We start from the raw sequence: 19,449 nt of genomic DNA on the forward strand, positions 1-19,449 counted from the left end.
ATAAGATGCTCTCATCTTCTCCTCTGTCTCACAAGTTGATTCTTCTACTCCATGTCTCGACCACTAAACTCGAACAAAAGGTATAACTTTATTACGAAAAATTTTGTATTTACGCTCTAAAATGCAAATCGGATACTCAGTATACAATAGAGATGGATCAAGTTCAACCTCATCAAAGTGAATCACATGAGACGGATCTGGCTCATACTTGTGAAACATAGATACATGAAACACATCGTTGATGCCAGACAACGACTGTGACAACTCTATCCGATAAATGTAAGTGCCACTACAGTCAATAATCTCATATGGGCTAGCAAATCAAGGTGATAAATTATCTCTCATGCCAAAATGATCAACACCTCTAAAAGGTGATATTTTCAAAAACACAAAATCTCCCACTTGAAACTATAGAGGTCTTCGGTGTTTATTAGCATTACTAGATTACCGATTCTGGGAAGCTTTCCTTCTTTGACAAATCAACCGAACTTTATCATGCATTTCCTGAACAATCTTAGGTCTAGTCAATTGCTTTTCATCAAACTCATCCCAACAAAGAGGTGATCGATATCATCTGGCATACAAAGCCTCGATAAGAGCCATACCAATAGACACTTGAAAACTATTATTATAATAAAATTTCACAAATGGTAAAGCTTCCTGCCATCTTTTTAGAAATTCATAAATATAGTATGAAGCAAAATCCTCGAATGTCTGGATCATACGCTCTGTTTAACAATCTGTCTGAGGATGATAAGCATTACTCATCGCAAGTCTTGTACCCATTTATTTTTAGAAACTAGTCCAAAACATTGATGTGAATCGAGGATCACAATCTCATACTATTGCAACTGAAATTTCATGTAATCTAACTACATTCTCTACAGACAAACGAGTCATCTTCTTGTATGAAGAATTTCTATCATACGAAATAAAATGAGCCGGTTTAGATAATCTATCGACCACTACCCAAATGGAATTGAAGTGATGAGATGTATGTGGCAGTAATCCTCTTGGTCTCATATGTGCTCAAAGTTCCATTGAGGAACTTCAAGATGGTGTAGTAATCCTCCTGGTCTCATACATTCTGCTTTAACTTGCTGACAGACTATACAACAGGATACAAACTTAGCCACATCCTTTTTCTTGTTCTTCCACCAAAACTGAGGTCTTATAACATGATACATTTTCCTACCTCTAGGCTGGACACTATAACAAGTACAGTGAGATTCTTTAAGGATGGCTATACGAAATTCAAAAATATCAGGAGCAACTAACCTTCCATTCAAACGAATAGAAACATCTGAATAAATTGTGAACCCGGATTGATGTCCTTGTGACACTAAATCAAAATATTTCTGAACTTGATCATCAGTTTTTTGAGCTAATTTGACAATCTGAATCAACTCTGGTTCAATAGAAATCTTAGACACACAAATGGCATTTCCTTGAATCTAAAAATCCAAACCAGAAGTGTAGATATACTCACGAAACTTAGAAACATGAATAGATGCTAAATTAATATAAAAAACTTTACGACTCAAAGCATAAACAATGACGTTCACTTTCCATGGTTGGTATTGGATCTCACAATAATAATCTTTCAAAAGATCCATCCAACGCCTCTGTTTCATATTCAGATATGACTGAGTAAGTGGATATTTCAAATTTATGTAATTTGAATCAATTACAAATTGCTCGAGAAAGAGATAATGCCTCCAAATCTTAAGAGAAAATACAATAGCAGTCAATTTCAATTCATGGACAGGACAATTAGATTCATGTGGTTTCACTTGACTAGAACCATAGGCTACAAATGGGTCATGTTGCATCATAACACTACATAGACCTTGATTTGATGCACCCATGCAAACAACAAATCTTCATAAACCACTTGGAATGGTTAGAACTGACGCAGAAGTCATCTTCTTCAATTCAACAAAACATGACTCAGACCAAATGAATTTTTGATTCTTATGAGTCAACTGAGTGATAGGTTTAGAAATCTTCGAGAAATTTTTAATAAATCTAAGTAATAACAAGCTAAAACCATGAAACTTCTGATCTCTGGCGCATTTGTCGGTCTTACCCATTTCAAAAATGCTTCAACTTTACATGGGTAAATAAAAATACCATGTTGAGAGATAACATGGACTAGAAAGACAACTATGTCTAACGAGAATTCACACTTAAAACACTTTGGCATACAGTCTTCTAAAGAACTCGAAGAATTATTCTCAAATGCTTTGCGTGCTATACTCAGACTTAGTATAAACAATAATATCATCGATGAAAACTATTACAAACCGATCTAGATATTTTAAAAACACATGATTCATCAAGTCAATGAACAAAACAGGCACATTGGTCAAACCAAAGGCATAACCAGAAATTCAAAATGTCAATCTCTTGTGAGAAAAGCTGTTTTCGGACGGATATAACATTTACTCAAAAATTCCTACAATTGTTCTTTCAATTCTTTCAACTTAAGAGGAGCTAAATGGTACGGTGCTCGAGATATAGGTTCAATTCATGGCATCAATTCGATAGTGAACTCGACTTCTCGCTCTGGTGGAAAACCATGAATTTCTTCCAGAAATACATCAGAAATGCACAGACAACAGAAATATCATATATCTATTGTTCATCTTGTGACAGATCAATATCATAAACCAGAAACCTTCGTAATTAAAAACAAACAAGTCATTTCATTAGAAAATACCAAAGGAATTTTGTCTTGAGAACCACAATCATAGAAATTCCACTACGAGAAAAATTAGATCTAAAATGAATTATTCCTCGATAACAGTCAACAGTAGATTTGTTAGCAGTTAGAACATCCATCTCAACAATACAATCGAAATCATGCGTACGTAGGATTATGAGATTCAAACACCATCATGAAGCAATACCACATCAAACATCACATTGTCAGTAATAATCATTTTGCCCATCGGAGTAGCAACAGACGGATTGGAATTCATGTTAGTTGTGCATAGATCATGCGAAACAACAAATGCATGAGAAGCAAAAGAATGAGATGCTCTAGTATCAAATAGAACTCATGCTGTAAATCAACATAAAATATATTAACTGGTAATAACGGTACATGGAGCTGTCTGAGCCTCATCCTCATTCAATGCAAGCACACGAACAGGTGGTTGATTTTGTTGTTGACCACCACGACCACTAAATTGATGCAAAGGTCGTTGAGAAGTGTGAGATGGTGCTAAAATTATGTTACCAAGTGCTCCATCAAGGGCTTGAACTGTTTTCTTGTCTAGCTGGGACAAACTCTAGAAAAATGACCTGTTCTGCCACAAATATTGCAAAGTTCATGTTTCCCAACACACTGATTACTGAAATGTTTGCCTCCACAATGATTAAAAAAAAGATCCAATATAACGTTGTCGACTACGATTCCTAGAACTACCAGAAATCAAAGAGCTATAACAAGATTTCTTAAATTGATTTTCTTTGTGGCGAAGTGATGCTGAACTAGATGGATTGAAATGTTGCCTCTCGGATTGATGATGTTGAGTAGGAACTCGGTTACCACTTCTCTTCAAACTAGCCTTAGCTCTCTTGGCTAATTCTAGCTTCTGGATCATTCATTGATTTCCCAGTATAAACAAAAGGATGAAGACGATCATTGAATCCTTCAGCAAAACTTTCAACAGTGGGTACCTGACTAGCAGCAACATAAGGAGCATATATCAACATAGCGTAAAAAGTATCAGCATATTTTTCAACTAACATATCTCCCAATTTCATATTATGTAGTTCGGAAGCCTTAGAACTGTAGAATGACGGTGGACAATAACTCTCCCGAAACTTCAACTTAAAGATATCCCAATATAGAACAATCTTCAGAGCATCTAGAGTCATAAAATTAGTAGACCACCACATCTTAACACGATCCCTCAACTGATGAAGTACTAATTTCAAACAATGTTCAGGTTGATACTCGATCAAATCAAAGAGATCCTCAATTTTAGAAATCCACAACTCAACTTTTTCAGCTCCTTCAGTATCACTATAATGGTGGATGCATGGTATGGAAACATACAACTAACTCATTAATCCTAAGTTTCTCTAACTGACCAACAGTTTGGGTAACATTATCATCATCAACACGAGTACGAGCTCTACAACGTCCGCTACCTCGACCACGACACCTACCAGTAGACAGTTCACTTCCTTCTTCCATTCAGGCAAGTAAACAAACATTTTAGCGTCAGAATCGACTGTCATAGACTTTAGCTAGAGCGTATCCCAGTTTACGCTCTGATACCATGACATGAGGCCTAGTTATTATAATTAAAATTTATTATCAACCAATAATGATTTAATTTAAGTTTGCATGGAAAAATTGTTTAAAATATTTAAAAACGGACATCAGGGCATAAAAAAATTTCGGCATGACTTCCTCGTAAATGGAACATGCCAAAAATTTAAAATACCTATAAAATAAAAATGATTCAAAGATGAGGCTGATGTATTCATAATCAATCTCACACAAGTACAGACCAAGCACAATCCAACAATTCATATGCAGAAGCTCAAATATAGCCGGCAAGACTCACAACAACATAAAATAAATCCAAAGACACCACACAAATACACAGGGCATCTCCCCGATGAATAAACTCTGACATAAAATTGACCAAATGATAAGTGCAAGTTTTGCACTTAAATTACTCAATGAAGTGGCATGAAAGTGTGCGAATATCGAGCGGATTTACGTGTTTTTGCAGTTGTTTATATCATTGCAAGAATCAAGCTTGGGTGCATAACTTGTGACAAATAAGAAATAAATTAAATTTCAAAATGGAAGAATAAAGTGAACAAGAAAGCAAAAGAAATGCGCAGGATTTCGCGCGAACTTCTGTTATTTGCAAGATTTCCCACAGCCGTGCGCGAGCTTCTGTTATTTGTGCAGCCATGTTACGCGCGCTGGGGCGTGGTTTTCCATGCCATGCACTGAGGCAAATAACAGAAGCTCACGTGTGGCTTGGGCTTTCGCAACAATTCACACTTATAAAAAAATTAAACCTAGCATCTACTGGAGGGCGGCAGTCACATAAAAAAATCCAGAGAGCGAGAACGAAGATGAAGAGTGCATCTACTGTGGATGGAGTCGCAACTCTGATTCGATTTTTCTGCCCTTCTTCTTATTTAATTTAATCTATTAGTGATGTTGAAGAACATGAATTTATTTTGTCGTTTTTAATTCATTAACTAATGTAATAAATCTAGAGGATGACGTAGCTTGGTCAAATCTTTATTTATGAATTGTTGATTTATATATGTGAATTACTTCTTTGTGTTTACATTTTTTGGATCTTATTTCTTTCAATTACTTGATCACTAATTGGAATGTCATATTTATTTGAGATCTATCACTCGAGAGAGTAGATTTTGAATAGGACCGTAAAAAAATATATTGTTGGTGTTTTAGAGTTCGAAAGGCCTATAACTCCAACGAATCCATTAAAAGAATTATTGTGTTATTGAAGTTATTTATTATTTTTAATAAGGATATTGAAATCGACTTTAGATAATTGATTCATACGCTCCACTTGGAAAATATAGTAGGAATAGTTGAGAATTCTTGAGTAAACAGGTTGAAATTATAAATATAGATGTCAATAATAATTTAATATAGTGAAGACCAAGTGAAATCATATCTCGGGATTCTTATTCTCGCTGATTTTAAATCATTTGTGCATTTTCATTAATTTTAGTTCATAATTAAAAACAAACATTCTATTAAATTTTCTAAATAAAGTCTGATTATTTTAATTATGATAAAATTATTTTATAATTAAATTGCACTCCATGTGAGATCGTATCTATGTCCTACGAGTACTAAAACTTGACATTGTACACTTGCGGTAGCAATTATTACAACTGGTTTTGGACGTCGTTGTCGGGGAGTGCTCTAATTAATTTTAATATTAATATCGCTACCAATTAGTCTAGACTTTAATTAGATTTGTTTGTTTTATTTATTCACTGATATGATTCTCCTCTTTTCAGTTTATACGAAAAACTCAGAGCCTCGACTCATTGCTTTTTGACCCAGAAATAGAAAAGACTGCAAGAGCCTTGAGAAAAGCATGAAAAGAAGAGGTTAAATCAATGGCTGAATAGAGAAAGAACGTAAACCCACTCCCCCTGTGGTGCCTATCAGAGACCATTATAAACATGTGATCAAAGCCCACTACTCTTGCATAGCTCCTGAAACGATAAATGCTAAAAATATCGACAGCTACCAGTGGCCCAGTGAGAGATCGGGAGTGAAGAAGACTGCCGGATTGTATGTAGTGGACCCTATCACTTCACTTACTGTGCAAGTTTCTGCATTGACTACTCAACTTGCAGCAATGAATAAAGGCCAATATACATCTGAAGCAGCAGCTGTAGTGTAATGTCTACTAATTTAAAATACTGCTATATTATTATTTATTTTTTTGTAAAAAGCTCACATTTTGAAAATAAACACTTAAATATTTTGCAAGCATACAACTCTACTAAGGAAAGGACCATTTAAAAATAATCGTAAACATTTGACGATTAAAAATGACACAGTTTAAAATTATCGTACTCATCCAAGTGTGTAATCGAAATTATGAACAAATAAAAACACTAGTAATCATCAGTACATCAAACTAGTGTAAAAATTATCCATGTCCTCTCATCTTTCCTAAAATCATGATGTGCGGGAAAGTGTGGTCCTCGGGTCGTGCGCACATCCAGGCCTGCCTACTCAGAGTTCGGCACCTCCAGTCCCCTCAATAACATGCTCACATGCATCATTCACACCTAGTGAGTCTAAAGACTCAACACGCCTGTACCGTGATAGCAAATACATATACGTAACAAGCAGCAGTGAAAAATATCATAATCAACATACATTTCAAGTCTGTGGAAAAACCGTATGCACAGGGATGGATCTATGCTTGTCCCATCCTAGGCTGTAGCCCAGCCTAATTTTTTTTACAAGGAGTTATAGAGATTCAAGCCAATTCTAATTTTTTTTGGTAAATATATATAGAGATTTAAGCACAGTCTAATTTTTTTAAAAGATATCACGGTACAAATAACTCATAAAAGTTAATATCTAGAATACCTATTAAACTTTCACAGTAAATAAATGTAGATTTTCGATATTTCAAAGTGAATTTGGTACAAATAACTCATAAAAGTGATAAATTTATTTTATCAATTTTTTTATTTAATAGAATTTAATTTTGAAAGTACATTTAAAATATATTAAAAATAGTTTTAAAATGTAAATGTTGAATCTAAGTGAAACTTGTCTTAAATTACACGGGTTACATATTAATTTAAATAATATATAAATTTTGAAAAATGGTATTGATTAAACTTCTTTTTTGAAAATTAACTTTCCTATTTCGAATACGCTAGGAACAATAGGTTTTTTTTTTAAAAAAAATACCAAGGTCATTTTGCTAACTTATTATATTAAGTTCAAGCCCACCTCAATTTTAATTTCTGGATACGTCCTTGCTATGCATAATCGCGACCTGGCAAAACATGATAATAACCTTAGCACATATCATCGTAACAACATATGCGTGTTTATTTTCTTAATTGGAATTATGTTCGTCAGCTGTGACTTGTGTATTATCATGTCATTCGATGGATCCATCTTACGTGTAACCGAGGTACCCGGCGGCGGAGGCATCAGCGACAGCATTACCCGTCCACTGAGCCCCAACCTTTCGTATCATCGTGTCATCGTATTAGTCACAACCAACTCTCATCCTTAAAAAACGTGTCATCATATTCACCACTTAAATAAAAATATGCATATACATAATTTTTCCTTCAAACCAAGAATGCAACGTATTTATCATATTTTTGTAAAAAAATCATAAATATGATACATAAACAGTCAAAAAACATGATAATATTGTGCTCAGGGCACTGCCAGGACAAAACCTCGACTTGGGAAAAAAAGGACCATTTTGCCCACGGGAACCCAAAATGACCATTTTACCCATGAACCTCAAATTTTCGACTCGAAGCTTGCCAAACTCCTTAAAACATCCCAAAAAAATAATAATAAGTATTTCTTAGACGTAAAATCGAGCTCGTTTCAAAATTTAATCGATTCGTTTTATAGCTTGGACCGGAGCCCCGGTTTTAACTCTAATCGAACCGAAACTTAATCCAATATTTTCTAAGCCTTTACCACACCTTACCCACAATCTAAAAGCCCCTAAAACTCACTCAGCAACCGACTAAACCCCAAGAAAAGCACCTTGAATTTGCTGGAATTTTATACGAGTGAGCCCTCGAACCCTAGCCGTAACCCTAGCTCAACAACACCGACCCTACACCAAAACCAATGGAACCAGCCACCAACCAACCTCTCCTAGACCACCCTAGGACCCCTCTGGACCTGCTGAACCCACGGCCCCAGCCCCAAGCCCACCGAGAAGCACCCACGCACTCTAGTCACTCACACAACATGTAATCCCCGAATTATAAATAAAAAAAATTTAAAAAAAAGTTACTGTTCACGAGGTTACTATTCAAGCGCCGACGCTAGAATAGTAGCACCTAGGCGCTAGTTTTACGAAAATTTGGCGCCGAGGCGCTAGAAAGTGGCGCTGTGGCGCTAACAGATGCGAAAATTTATTTTTAAGCTCACTTTGACTTCCCCATTCATTCTCCATCATTTCTTTTCTCTTCCTTATCCATCGAAACCCTCTCTACTTCCATTTTCTACATTTCTTCTTCAATTTAAGGGAGATTTGCTCAAGAAAATTATGAAATGAAGGTAGATTTGTGATCCTCTCATCACGGGCTTCACAAGGATGTAAGTTTTTCCAATTTTTGTTAAAGTTTGGAAATGGGTTGAAATTTATAATTGATATTGAGTTGATATTTGAGATATTAAGATGTTGGAGATGTTGTATTTTTGTTGGTTTGAATTTAAAATGGATATGAGCATGGCTTCTTGTTTCTGTGCAAGAACGGTTTTTATACCTTCTGTATTTCGAGTATATGGGACAGTTGTGTTTGGATTTTGGAGTTATTGTCTTCATCAAACTTGTAGACAATCAAGTTAGCTTCGATTTATTTCAAGAATCACTCAGTTCCATGAAGAAATGAAAGAGATATGCTATATTTACTAAACCTGGTCTAGAATCCCGAGTTTGTGTACATGCCTTTTATTTATTCGAATTCTGGGATTTATTGGTTGAGATTCTAGATTTGATGTTCAAATAAAAGTTATAGAACATTGTCTTGTATTCGAAATGATTTAAAATGGGCTTAATTCCAATGAGTATTGAAGGAGTTATGCTCGAAATACTAAACTATGCCAGATTTGTACTGATGCAGAATTTCGAAAATTATGTTGAATGTTTGAGATTATGAACGACTGAGTAAATTACTTTATTTGACAAAAGTTTGTGAAGAAGAATTGTTGGACATTGAGTTTTCTTGCATATCCAATTTGCAGATCTTGATTTGAAGCAATATTGAATTAATTATTAATTTTGTACATAACCTGCTCTGTTTTGATAGATGATCCGAGTTCTTGAGTTATAGTATAATTCAGAGGTTCAAAACTTCTCAACTACACCTTTCGATCTTCTTTTGGTAATATTTGAAAGGTATGTTACGGTCGGTAACATACGAGGTAAAAGTTTTTTTAATTTTAATTTGAAAATTCTATGGCTCGATAAATAACTTGTGATTTGATAATGATTGTTGTTTTGAGATGATGTTATTGATTTGCATCATTACATTACATATTGAGCCGTTGGTCGATTCAGATTTGATATGGCGGAGGTCGCCTTGACTTATGTATTTGATGGACATATGGGGCTATAGTTGAGTTGACATAGTGTATGCAGAGGTCGCTGCTATGGCCTGAACACTCTCTATAGACGCACCATAGTCCTGGGATTGTAGATCACAGCACCCCACCTCGAGCGGATGAGTCAGCGGATGTTGGTGGGGGATTCTCTTCCCTTGGGTACCTTATGACCAGATGATTCACTTGATCTTGAGATTTATTGATAGCCCACAGCTTCTGATCATGCATTGCATTATATTGCATCTTTATGAATTTATATGAACTATTTTAAAATTAAATTCTCATATGTTATTGATTGTATAATACTGGGTTTATACTCACCGGCACGTCGGCTACCTCTTGTTTTCATGTTCTTGACGGTAGATGAGGCGAGGCTTGGGATGCCAGAGTCCAGCTCCATGCGAACAGATACGAGTTAGACTGGGATTCTCGGGTCTTAGGAGCTATTTGATGATGTTTGGATTACTTTGGTTTGGCATGTTGAAAATTATATTTCAAACGTTTGAGACATTTAAATTATTTTTACGATGTTTATGTGGATTTGGGAACCACAAATTATGTATTTTACTCAATCATTTGGTCTGTTACAATTTTAATTATTAGTATTAGATGTCAGACCCGGGGCCAGGTGGTATCAGGGCGTAAGATATTTGGGAACATGGTAGATCGAGTCAGTTCGAATTGCTTGATCATGTGATATATTTTCTAGCTTTTTCACTATGCCGTAATGTGAAATACATGATCATAATTGAGATAATCTATTATTGAGATTTATTCGAGATTTTTGAGATTATTGAGTCTCGAGAGTCAGAGATGATTGATACAAGATTGAGTGGATTATGATATTGTGATTTTATATGTGTTTGATCTATTGTATATCAGACATGGCTACTTGAGGTAGAGGTCGTGATAGACCTAGACAGAACATACCAGTTGCACAAGATTAAGGCAGTGCTACTCATACTCAGATGGATATAACTCCGACTCCGATGGAGATACTGTTAGCCAGATTTCAGTCTTTGCACCCACCGATGTTGAAGGGTACCGAGAATGCATTAGAGTGTGAGAACTGGTTGGAGAATATGGATCAATTATTTGAATCTCTTGAGTATCCAGATGATCGTAGAATCAAATTAGTTGTTCATAAGTTATTAGATGTTGTTAAGAGTTGGTGGATCATGACAAAGAAAGCTTTAGAGGGTCGAGGTACGATTGTTACCTGGGATATTTTTAAATCTGAATTTTATCAGCATTTCTTTCCTACATTTTACAGGAAAGATAGGGGAGCCGAGATTGCAAATTTAAAGCAGAGAAATCTGAATGTTGAGGACTATTTTTCTAAGTTCTCAAATTTACTGAGATTTGCTCCTCATGTAGCATCCAATGAAGAAGCTAAGGCCGATCACTTTATAAATGGTCTTAACCCTGATATATTTACCTTGGTTAATACCGGAAGGCCTAACACTTTTGCTGAGGCTCTTGATCGAGCCAAGAGAGCTGAAATCGGAAACATTAGACAGAGAGGTTCTCACTATATGCATCGACCCCAACAGCCACATAATCGACAGCAGTTCAGACAAGATAATAGTGGCTGTAACAGTGGCAACATAAGAGAGCAGTTTAGGGCTAGAGGCAAGCAATTTAAGAGGCATGACAGTAATTTTTCGAGTTCTAGTGGATCGAGACAATATGGTTCAGTTCAGAGCACTGGTTATTCAGGCCCGACTTGTGGTCAGTGTGTTGGTAAACATTATACAGATCAGTGTAGAGGAGTCTCGGGAGCTTGCCAATTGTGTAACCAGGTGGGACATATGCTCGAGTTTGTCCTAACTGTGGCAGTGATATATCTCAGAGTGGGGGAACATCGAGACAGACACCTCACCAGAACCGCCAGACCCCTACAGTTCATTCCTATCAGCAGTCAAACCGGTCAGATCAGAAAAAACAGAGTGTTAGCCACAGTGCAGGACAACTACCTAGACAGCAGGCCCGAGTTTTTGCACTCACTTAGGATGAGGCACATAATGCTCCAGATAATGTCATTGCAGGTAATTGTTTTCTCTCTGGTTATCCTGCTTATGTTTTGATGGATACCGGTGCATCACATACTTTCATATCTGAGTACTTTGTCACATTGCATTCGTTGCATTTCATGCCATTATCATCTACATTATCTATTTCCACTCCACTAGGCAAAGTGATGAGGTCAGCTGAGATGATAAGTGGTTGTGAATTTTGTTATGAGGATAATGTTATTGAGCTTGATTGCATTGTGTTTGAGATGTCTGATTTTGACTGCATGGTTGGTATTGACATGTTGACAAGATACATGGCTACTGTAGATTGTTTTCAGAAGATTGTTAAGTTTAGACCTGATATGATAGATCACTGGACGTTTTATGGTAAGGGTTCTCGAGCTAGGATTCCTTTGATATCTGTTTTGTCCATGAATCGTTTGTTGCAGAAAGGAGCATAATGTTTCTTGGTTTATGCAATTGATATTTCAATGTCAGTACTTAAATTGGCAGATATTCCAATTGTTAGTGAATTTTCAGATGTATTTCCAGATGAAATTCCAGGATTTCCTCCAGTCCGAGAGATTGAGTTCAACATTGAGTTGATGCCAGGTACACAGCCTATTTCTAGAGCTCCTTATAGGATGGTACCAATTGAACTGAAGGAACTAAAGGAACAACTTGAGGATCTATTGGCTAAAGGATATATAAGACCAAGTGTTTCACCTTGGTGTGCTTCGGTTTTATTTGTGAAGAAGAAAGACGGGTCTATGAGGCTTTGTGTTGATTATAGACAGTTGAATAAAGACACCGTAAAGAATAAGTATCCTTTGCCAAGGATTGATGATCTTTTTGACCAGTTGCAGGGTTCTTCAGTATATTCTAAGATTGATTTAAGATCCGGATATCATCAGTTAAGAGTTAGAGAGGCAGATGTGCCTAAGACTGCTTTTCGTACCAGGTATGGACATTTTGAATTTTTGGTTATGTCTTTTGGATTGACCAATGCACCTGCAGTATTTATGGATTTGATTAACCGTGAGTTTCAAAGGTATATAGATCAATTTTTTGTGATCTTCATTGGTGATATTCTTATTTATTCAAAATCTAAATTTGAGCATGCCGAGCACTTGAGAGCTGTTTTGCAAGTTTTGAGAACTGAGAAGTTGTATGCTAAATTATCCAGATGCGAGTTTTGGTTGGATGGAGTGATTTTCCTTGGACATGTGATTTCAAGTGCTGGTATATCAGTTGATCCGAGTAAAGTTGAGGCAGTCATTAATTGGTATAGACCGACATCAGTTCATGAGGTGCGTAGTTTTATGGGTTTGACAGGATATTATCGCAGATTTATTGAAAGATTCTCACAGATTGCGAGGCCAATTACGCAGCTGACACAAAAGAATGTTCCATTTATTTGGTCACAAGCATGTGAGGCTAGTTTTGTTGAACTTAAGCAGAGATTGACTAGTGCTCCAGTTCTGACTATTCCATCAGGTGTAGGAGAATTTACAGTTCACACTGATGCTTCACATCAAGGACTGGGTTGTGTATTAATGCAGCATGGTTGTGTGGTTGCCTATGCTTCAAGACAGCTGAAGCCACATGAGTCTAAATACCCAGTGCATGACTTGGAACTAGCAGCAGTGGTTTTTTCCTTACAGATTTGGCGTCACTACTTGTATGGGGAGACATTTGAGATATTCACTGATCATAAGAGTTTGAAATATCTCTTTTCACAAGCAGAGTTGAACATGATACAAAAATGTTGGTTAGACTTGTTGAAAGACTATGATTGTGAAATAAAATATTATCCAGGCAAGTCGAATGCAACAGCCGATGCTTTGAGCAGAAAAGTATGCAATATGTCTTTGATCACTAGCAGTGTATCAGATCTAGTAGAAGACTGTTGTCTTTCTGGTTTGTATTTTGTGGTAGATACTCAACCTGTAAGAGTATTTATGATTCAGGCAGAGCCCGAGTTGTTTGTCAAAATTAGAGAGGCCCAAAAGTTAGATCAAAGCATTCAGAAATCAGTTGAACTCGTCAGATCAGGACATCGATCATAATTTCAGGTCAATAATGAGGGTATTTTGTTTGTGAATGATCGTATTGTAGTTCCTAATATTTCAGATTTGAGGATAAAGATTTTGTGTGATTCTCATTGCAGTAAATTCAGTGTACACCCTGGAAGTAAAAAAGATGTACAATGACTTGAAGAAACAATTTTGGTGGAAAAGAATGAAATCTGACATAGCAGAATTTGTATCTCGTTGTTTGAATTGTCAACAAGTGAAAGCAGAAAGGAAGCGACCAGGAGGTCTTTTGCATAGCCTTAAGGTTCCAGAATGGAAGTGGGACCATATCACCATGGACTTTGTCACGAAATTGCCGAGGTCGTCGAGGGTTTGCGATTGAATTTGGGTTATCGTTGACAGATTAACCAAGTCTTCATGTTTTATTCCTTATCAGATGACATATAGGCATGATCAGATGGCCAGATTGTACATCAGAGAAGTTTTGAGATTGCATGATGTGCCTAAGTCCATTGTATCAGATCGTGATCCCAGATTTTCTTCTCATTTTTGGCAGAGTTTACAAGAGGCCCTTGGTACTCGTTTGCATTTGAGTACAGAATATCATCCTCAGACAGACGGTCAGTCAGAACATACTATTAAGACATTAGAGGATATGCTAAGAGCTGTAGTGATGGATTTTTGTATTGATTGGCAGGATTCGTTACCACATGTTGAGTTTTCTTATAACAATAGTTATCAAGCGAGCATTGGAATGTCACCATTTGAAGTACTATATGGCAAAAGGTGTCGATCTCCTTTGTATTGGGACGATTTATCTGAAGCACCAATTGTATGACCTGATATGATAAGAGATATGACAGAGAAGTTGAAATTGATTCAGAGTCGTATGCGAGCTGCTCAGGATAGGCAGGCTAAGTATGCGAACATCAGGAGACGACCATTGATTTTTGAGAAAGGTGACATAGTTTTTTTGAAAATATCTCCTTTCCGTGGTACAGTTAGATTCGGAAAGAACGGTAAATTATCACCGAGATTCATAGGTCCGTATGAGATTTTGGAACGTGTTGGTGATTTGGCTTATAGATTAGCTCTTCCTCCTGCATTATCAGGTGTTCTTAATGTTTTTCATGTGTCTATGTTGAGGAAATATCATCCACATCCTTCTCATGTACTTCCACCCGATGAGGTTGAGTTAGATCAGAATTTGAGCTACATTGAGAGACCGATTCAGATTCTAGATAGAAAAGATAAGCAACTCAGAAATAAATTGATACAGTTGATTAAAGTACAGTGGAACAGACATGGCGTCGAGGAGGCAACTTGGGAATTAGAAGACAACATGAGACGTAAATATCCAGAGTTATTCAAATGAAGTATGCTTCTATTCTCGGTCTTACTTTCAGTATTGATCATTACATCGTAGACTTGAAATTGATGATTTGATTTCGAGGACGAAATCTATTTTTAGAGGGGAGGAATTGTAATGCCCGAATTATAAATAAAAAAACTTAGAAAAAAAAATTTAAAAAAATTTTACTGTTCATGAGGTTACTATTCAAGCGCCGGTGCTAGAATAGTAGCGCCTAGGCGCTAGTTTTGCGAAAATTTGGCGTCGAGGCGCTAGAAAGTGGCGCTGCGGCGCTAACAGATGCGAAAATTGATTTTTAAGCTCACTTTGACTTCTCTATTCATTCTCCCTCATTTATTTTCTCCTCCTTATCCATCGAAACCCTCTCTCCTTCCATTTTATACATTTCTTCTTCAATTTAAGGGAGATTTGCTCAAGAAAATTATGAAATGAAGGTAGATTTGTGATCCTCTCATCACGGGCTTCACAAGGATGTAAGTTTTTTCGATTTTTGTTAAAGTTTGCAAATGGGTTGAAGTTTAGAATTGATATTTGAGTTGATATTTGAGATATTAAGATGTTGGAGATGTTGTATTTTTGTTGGTTTGAATTTAAAATGGATATGAGCATGGTTTCTTGTTTCTGTGCAAGAACGGTTTTTATACCTTCTGTATTTCGAGTATATGAGACAATTGTGTTTGGATTTTGGAGTTATGGTCTTCATCAAATTTGTAGACAATCGAGTTAGCTTCGATTTGGTTCAAGAATCACTCAGTTCCATGAAGAAATGAAAGAGATATGCTATATTTACTAAACCTGGTCTAGAATCTCGAGTTTGTTTCATGCCTTCTGTTTATTCAAATTCTGGGATTTACTGGTTGGGATTCTGGATTGTATGCTCCAATGAAAGTTATAGAACATTGTCTTGTCTTCGAAATGATATAAAATGGGCTTGATTCCATTGAGTATTGAGGGAGTTATGCTCGAAATACTAAACTATGCCAGATTTGTCTTGATGCAGAATTTCGAAAATTATGTTGTATGTTTCAGATTATGAACGACTGAGTAAATTACTTTATTTAGCAAAAATTTGTGAAGAAGAATTGTTGGTCATTGAGTTTTCTTGCACATCCAATTTACAGATCTTGATTTGAAGCTGTACCGAATTAATTATGAATTTTGTACAAAAATTGCTCTGTGTTGATAAGTAATCTGAGTTCTTGATTGATGTATTGAAGATTCGGTTAAAGTATTGACTTGGGTTGGCTCAAGATTATTTAATTTAAGTTGGTTGATAGAGAATCAAGTAGACAACGAGGGTTCAAGGCTTCTCAACCATATATTTTGATCTCTTGTTTGTAATATTCGAAAGGTATGTTACGGTCGGTAACATACGATGTAAAAATATCATTTTTTATTTTAATTTGAAAATTTGATGGCTTGATGAATTACTTGTGATTTGATGATGATTGATATTTTGAGATGAGATTATTATGATATTGATTTGATGAGATTGAAATGCATCATTGCATTGCATATTGAGCCACTTTTCGATTCAGATTTGATATGGCGGAGGTCGCCTTGATTTATTGATTTGTTGGACGTATGGGACTATAATTGAGTTGGCATAGTGTATGCGGAGGTCATTGCTATGGCCTGAACACTCTCTATAGGCGCACCATAGTCCGGGGATTGTAGAACACAGCACCCCACCCCGAGCGGATGAGTCAGTGGATGTTGCTGGGTGATTTTATTCCCTTGGGTACCCTATGACCAGATGATTCACTTGATCTTGAGATTTATTGATAGCCCACAGCTTCTGATCATACACTGCATTATATTGCATCTTTATGAATTTATATGAACTATTTTGAAAATTAAATTCTCATAAGTTATTGATTGTATCATACAGGGTTTATACTCACCGGCACGTCGACTACCTCTTGTTTTCATGTGCTTGACGGTAGGTGAGGCGAGGCTTGGGATGCCAGAGTCCAGCTCTAGACGATGAGATACGAGTTAGAGTGGGATTCTCGGGTCTTAGGAGCTATTTAATGATGTTGGGATTACTTTGGTTTGGCATGTTGAAAATTATATTTCAAACGTTTGAGACATTTAAATTATTTTGACGATGTTTATGTGGATTTGTGAACCACAAATTATGTATTTTACTCAATCATTTGGTCTGTTACAATTTTAATTATTAGTATTTGATGTCGGACCCAGGGCCTCACACAACACACCCGCGGCCAACGCCATTCCCCCGACTCCAAGCGATTCCAAGGGCAAGACCAGTAGGTGGTGGACTTCCCCTAGCCTTGTTTGGACCTTTTTGGATCGAGCCTTAGCGTGGTTCAGCCCCCTGCCGGAACGAACTCGCCCTAACCCAAACCAAAACCACCCGAGACCCTAGCTACTCGCGTGACAACATCGGATTCTCACCAGGAACAGAGCGCTCCCTAGACTCCCATCATCATACCACCATAAACACAACATGTTTGCCCCTAGACAACCCAAAATCGGCAGGCCCCTTGCAACCATGCAACAAAAACGTGAGTTGATCACCAAACAAATGCAAATTCTTGTCAAAACTTTCACAATATGATACTAAATGAAAGACCAACAAAATTTGCATGCAAAAACCAAAAATGACAGAATATGTCATGGTGTAAATGATGAGCAAGAGTGTGCATAGCGTGCCTTGATGAAATGATACTCGAAAACAAGAAGAACCGCGCAAAGGGGAGGCACCGGAGGAGCGGGGGAGAGGTTTGCTTTGAGAAAATGGAGAGGCGGCTTGCTACTGAGTTTTTCTGCTAAAAACCGTGGGTGGAGGCTGCAAAGGTGAGGGGAGGGGTGGCCAAAGCATGTAATTAGGGTTAGGGTTTGCTATGATGGGTTTTAAGTAGGTAACACATGCACTAATGGGCTTTATCATATTTTTAAAAGGGTTAAAAAAAATTTTTTGATCCCATTAAGCTTTAACATACCCCAACAAGTCCAATAACACTCTCGAAAAATATTTTGTTTAGGTGAGTTTTTGAAAATGTTGCCCGAACCCTCAAAAAGTCTTCCAGTTTGATAAAATTTGCATACCGGATAAAAATAAAATCATGCGGGTAAAAATATCCAATAAAACCCATTTATTAAAAATACAATTAAAAAACTCTATATTGATTAATAAAAATTAATCCCTTCATAAAATAATTTTTCTGATAAATTCCCAGTCTCTGTTCCTCGTTCGAACGCAAAATGCATCTAGAAATCCTAATGCATAAAATTTTAAAATATCATGAAATAAATCTCTATCATGCAATAATTATGCATTAAATGCATAAAAATAAATAAACATATATTTTAACTAAAACCCTAGATTGCATGCATTTAAGTTACGTAATTTAATTTCCTGGATCTTACAACACTTTAAGAATCTAGGTACTTAAGCTTGGAGGTTATGGGTTCAAGTGTTGGGGAAGGCGAAAGAAATCACTTTCCAGGGGTGGGATATTCTATGAGTGACGGTGCATTATCATGGGCCCTGGACCATCCTAACGACCCATGATCAGTAGTGGTGCATAGGTATGGGCCGAGGTCCATGTTGGTTCAGCCTAATGGCCCATGATCGTTACATGTAGCTGCAGAAGAAGGGCCAAGCATGGAAACAGCACATTACGTCAATAATCAAAGATGTGGCGGCTATCAAGGTAGCTATTTTCCTAATCAATATCATCCTAGACTATGTAACCATGAAAAGTTTTCGTATGCCAGCAACAAAATTGTTGAATCCTCTGGGGTTCAATGCACAAAAGGTAACAGGCAAACCATCTCTTGAGGATTTGGTCAGTACTTTTGTAACTGATTCTTCAAAGAGGATGGAACGGATAGAGACTAGGCTTGACAACCTAGAGACGCACATGGCCAATATTTGCGCTTCTTTGAAAATCCTTGAGTCGTAGGTTGGGCCGATAACGAGGCAGCTCATGTCTCAATCTTCAGTCGCAAAACCAAAGACTGCGGAGAAGAATCTGAGAGATGTGAACGTTTTTTCATACAGCATGAGGAGATTGGAATGTTAGAGGGAGAAGAGGAGAAAGTTGAGCCAACACTCATCCGAGAAGAAGAGTAAACTCCAAGCAAAGGCATCTGAGGTAAAAAAGGTGAGGGATACTATTTGGATCAATGCAT

General features: G+C 36.7%; 1 protein-coding gene and 1 long non-coding RNA gene across 2 annotated transcripts; one reads left to right on the forward strand and one right to left on the reverse strand.

Annotated features, from left to right (window-relative positions):
* Positions 1 to 1,019: 1,019 nt before the first annotated feature.
* Positions 1,020 to 4,210, reverse strand: LOC142538763 (uncharacterized). Its single transcript, XM_075644063.1, has 5 exons — positions 4,070 to 4,210; positions 3,688 to 3,927; positions 3,110 to 3,296; positions 1,692 to 1,810; positions 1,020 to 1,454 (listed from the first exon to the last, which is right to left on the reverse strand). Exons 1-5 carry the CDS (start codon positions 4,208 to 4,210, stop codon positions 1,020 to 1,022), a joined length of 1,122 nt encoding a protein of 373 aa, XP_075500178.1.
* A 4,447-nt stretch (positions 4,211 to 8,657) lies between these two features.
* LOC142539163 (uncharacterized) lies at positions 8,658 to 17,496 on the forward strand. Its single transcript, XR_012818844.1, has 3 exons — positions 8,658 to 8,854; positions 9,568 to 9,656; positions 17,232 to 17,496. It is a non-coding gene; the product is annotated as an uncharacterized LOC142539163 (long non-coding RNA).
* The last annotated feature ends 1,953 nt before the right edge of the window (positions 17,497 to 19,449 follow it).

The sequence above is a fragment of the Primulina tabacum genome, chromosome 3 (assembly GCF_025594145.1).
Source record: "Primulina tabacum isolate GXHZ01 chromosome 3, ASM2559414v2, whole genome shotgun sequence".
Taxonomy (NCBI): Eukaryota; Viridiplantae; Streptophyta; class Magnoliopsida; order Lamiales; family Gesneriaceae; genus Primulina; species Primulina tabacum.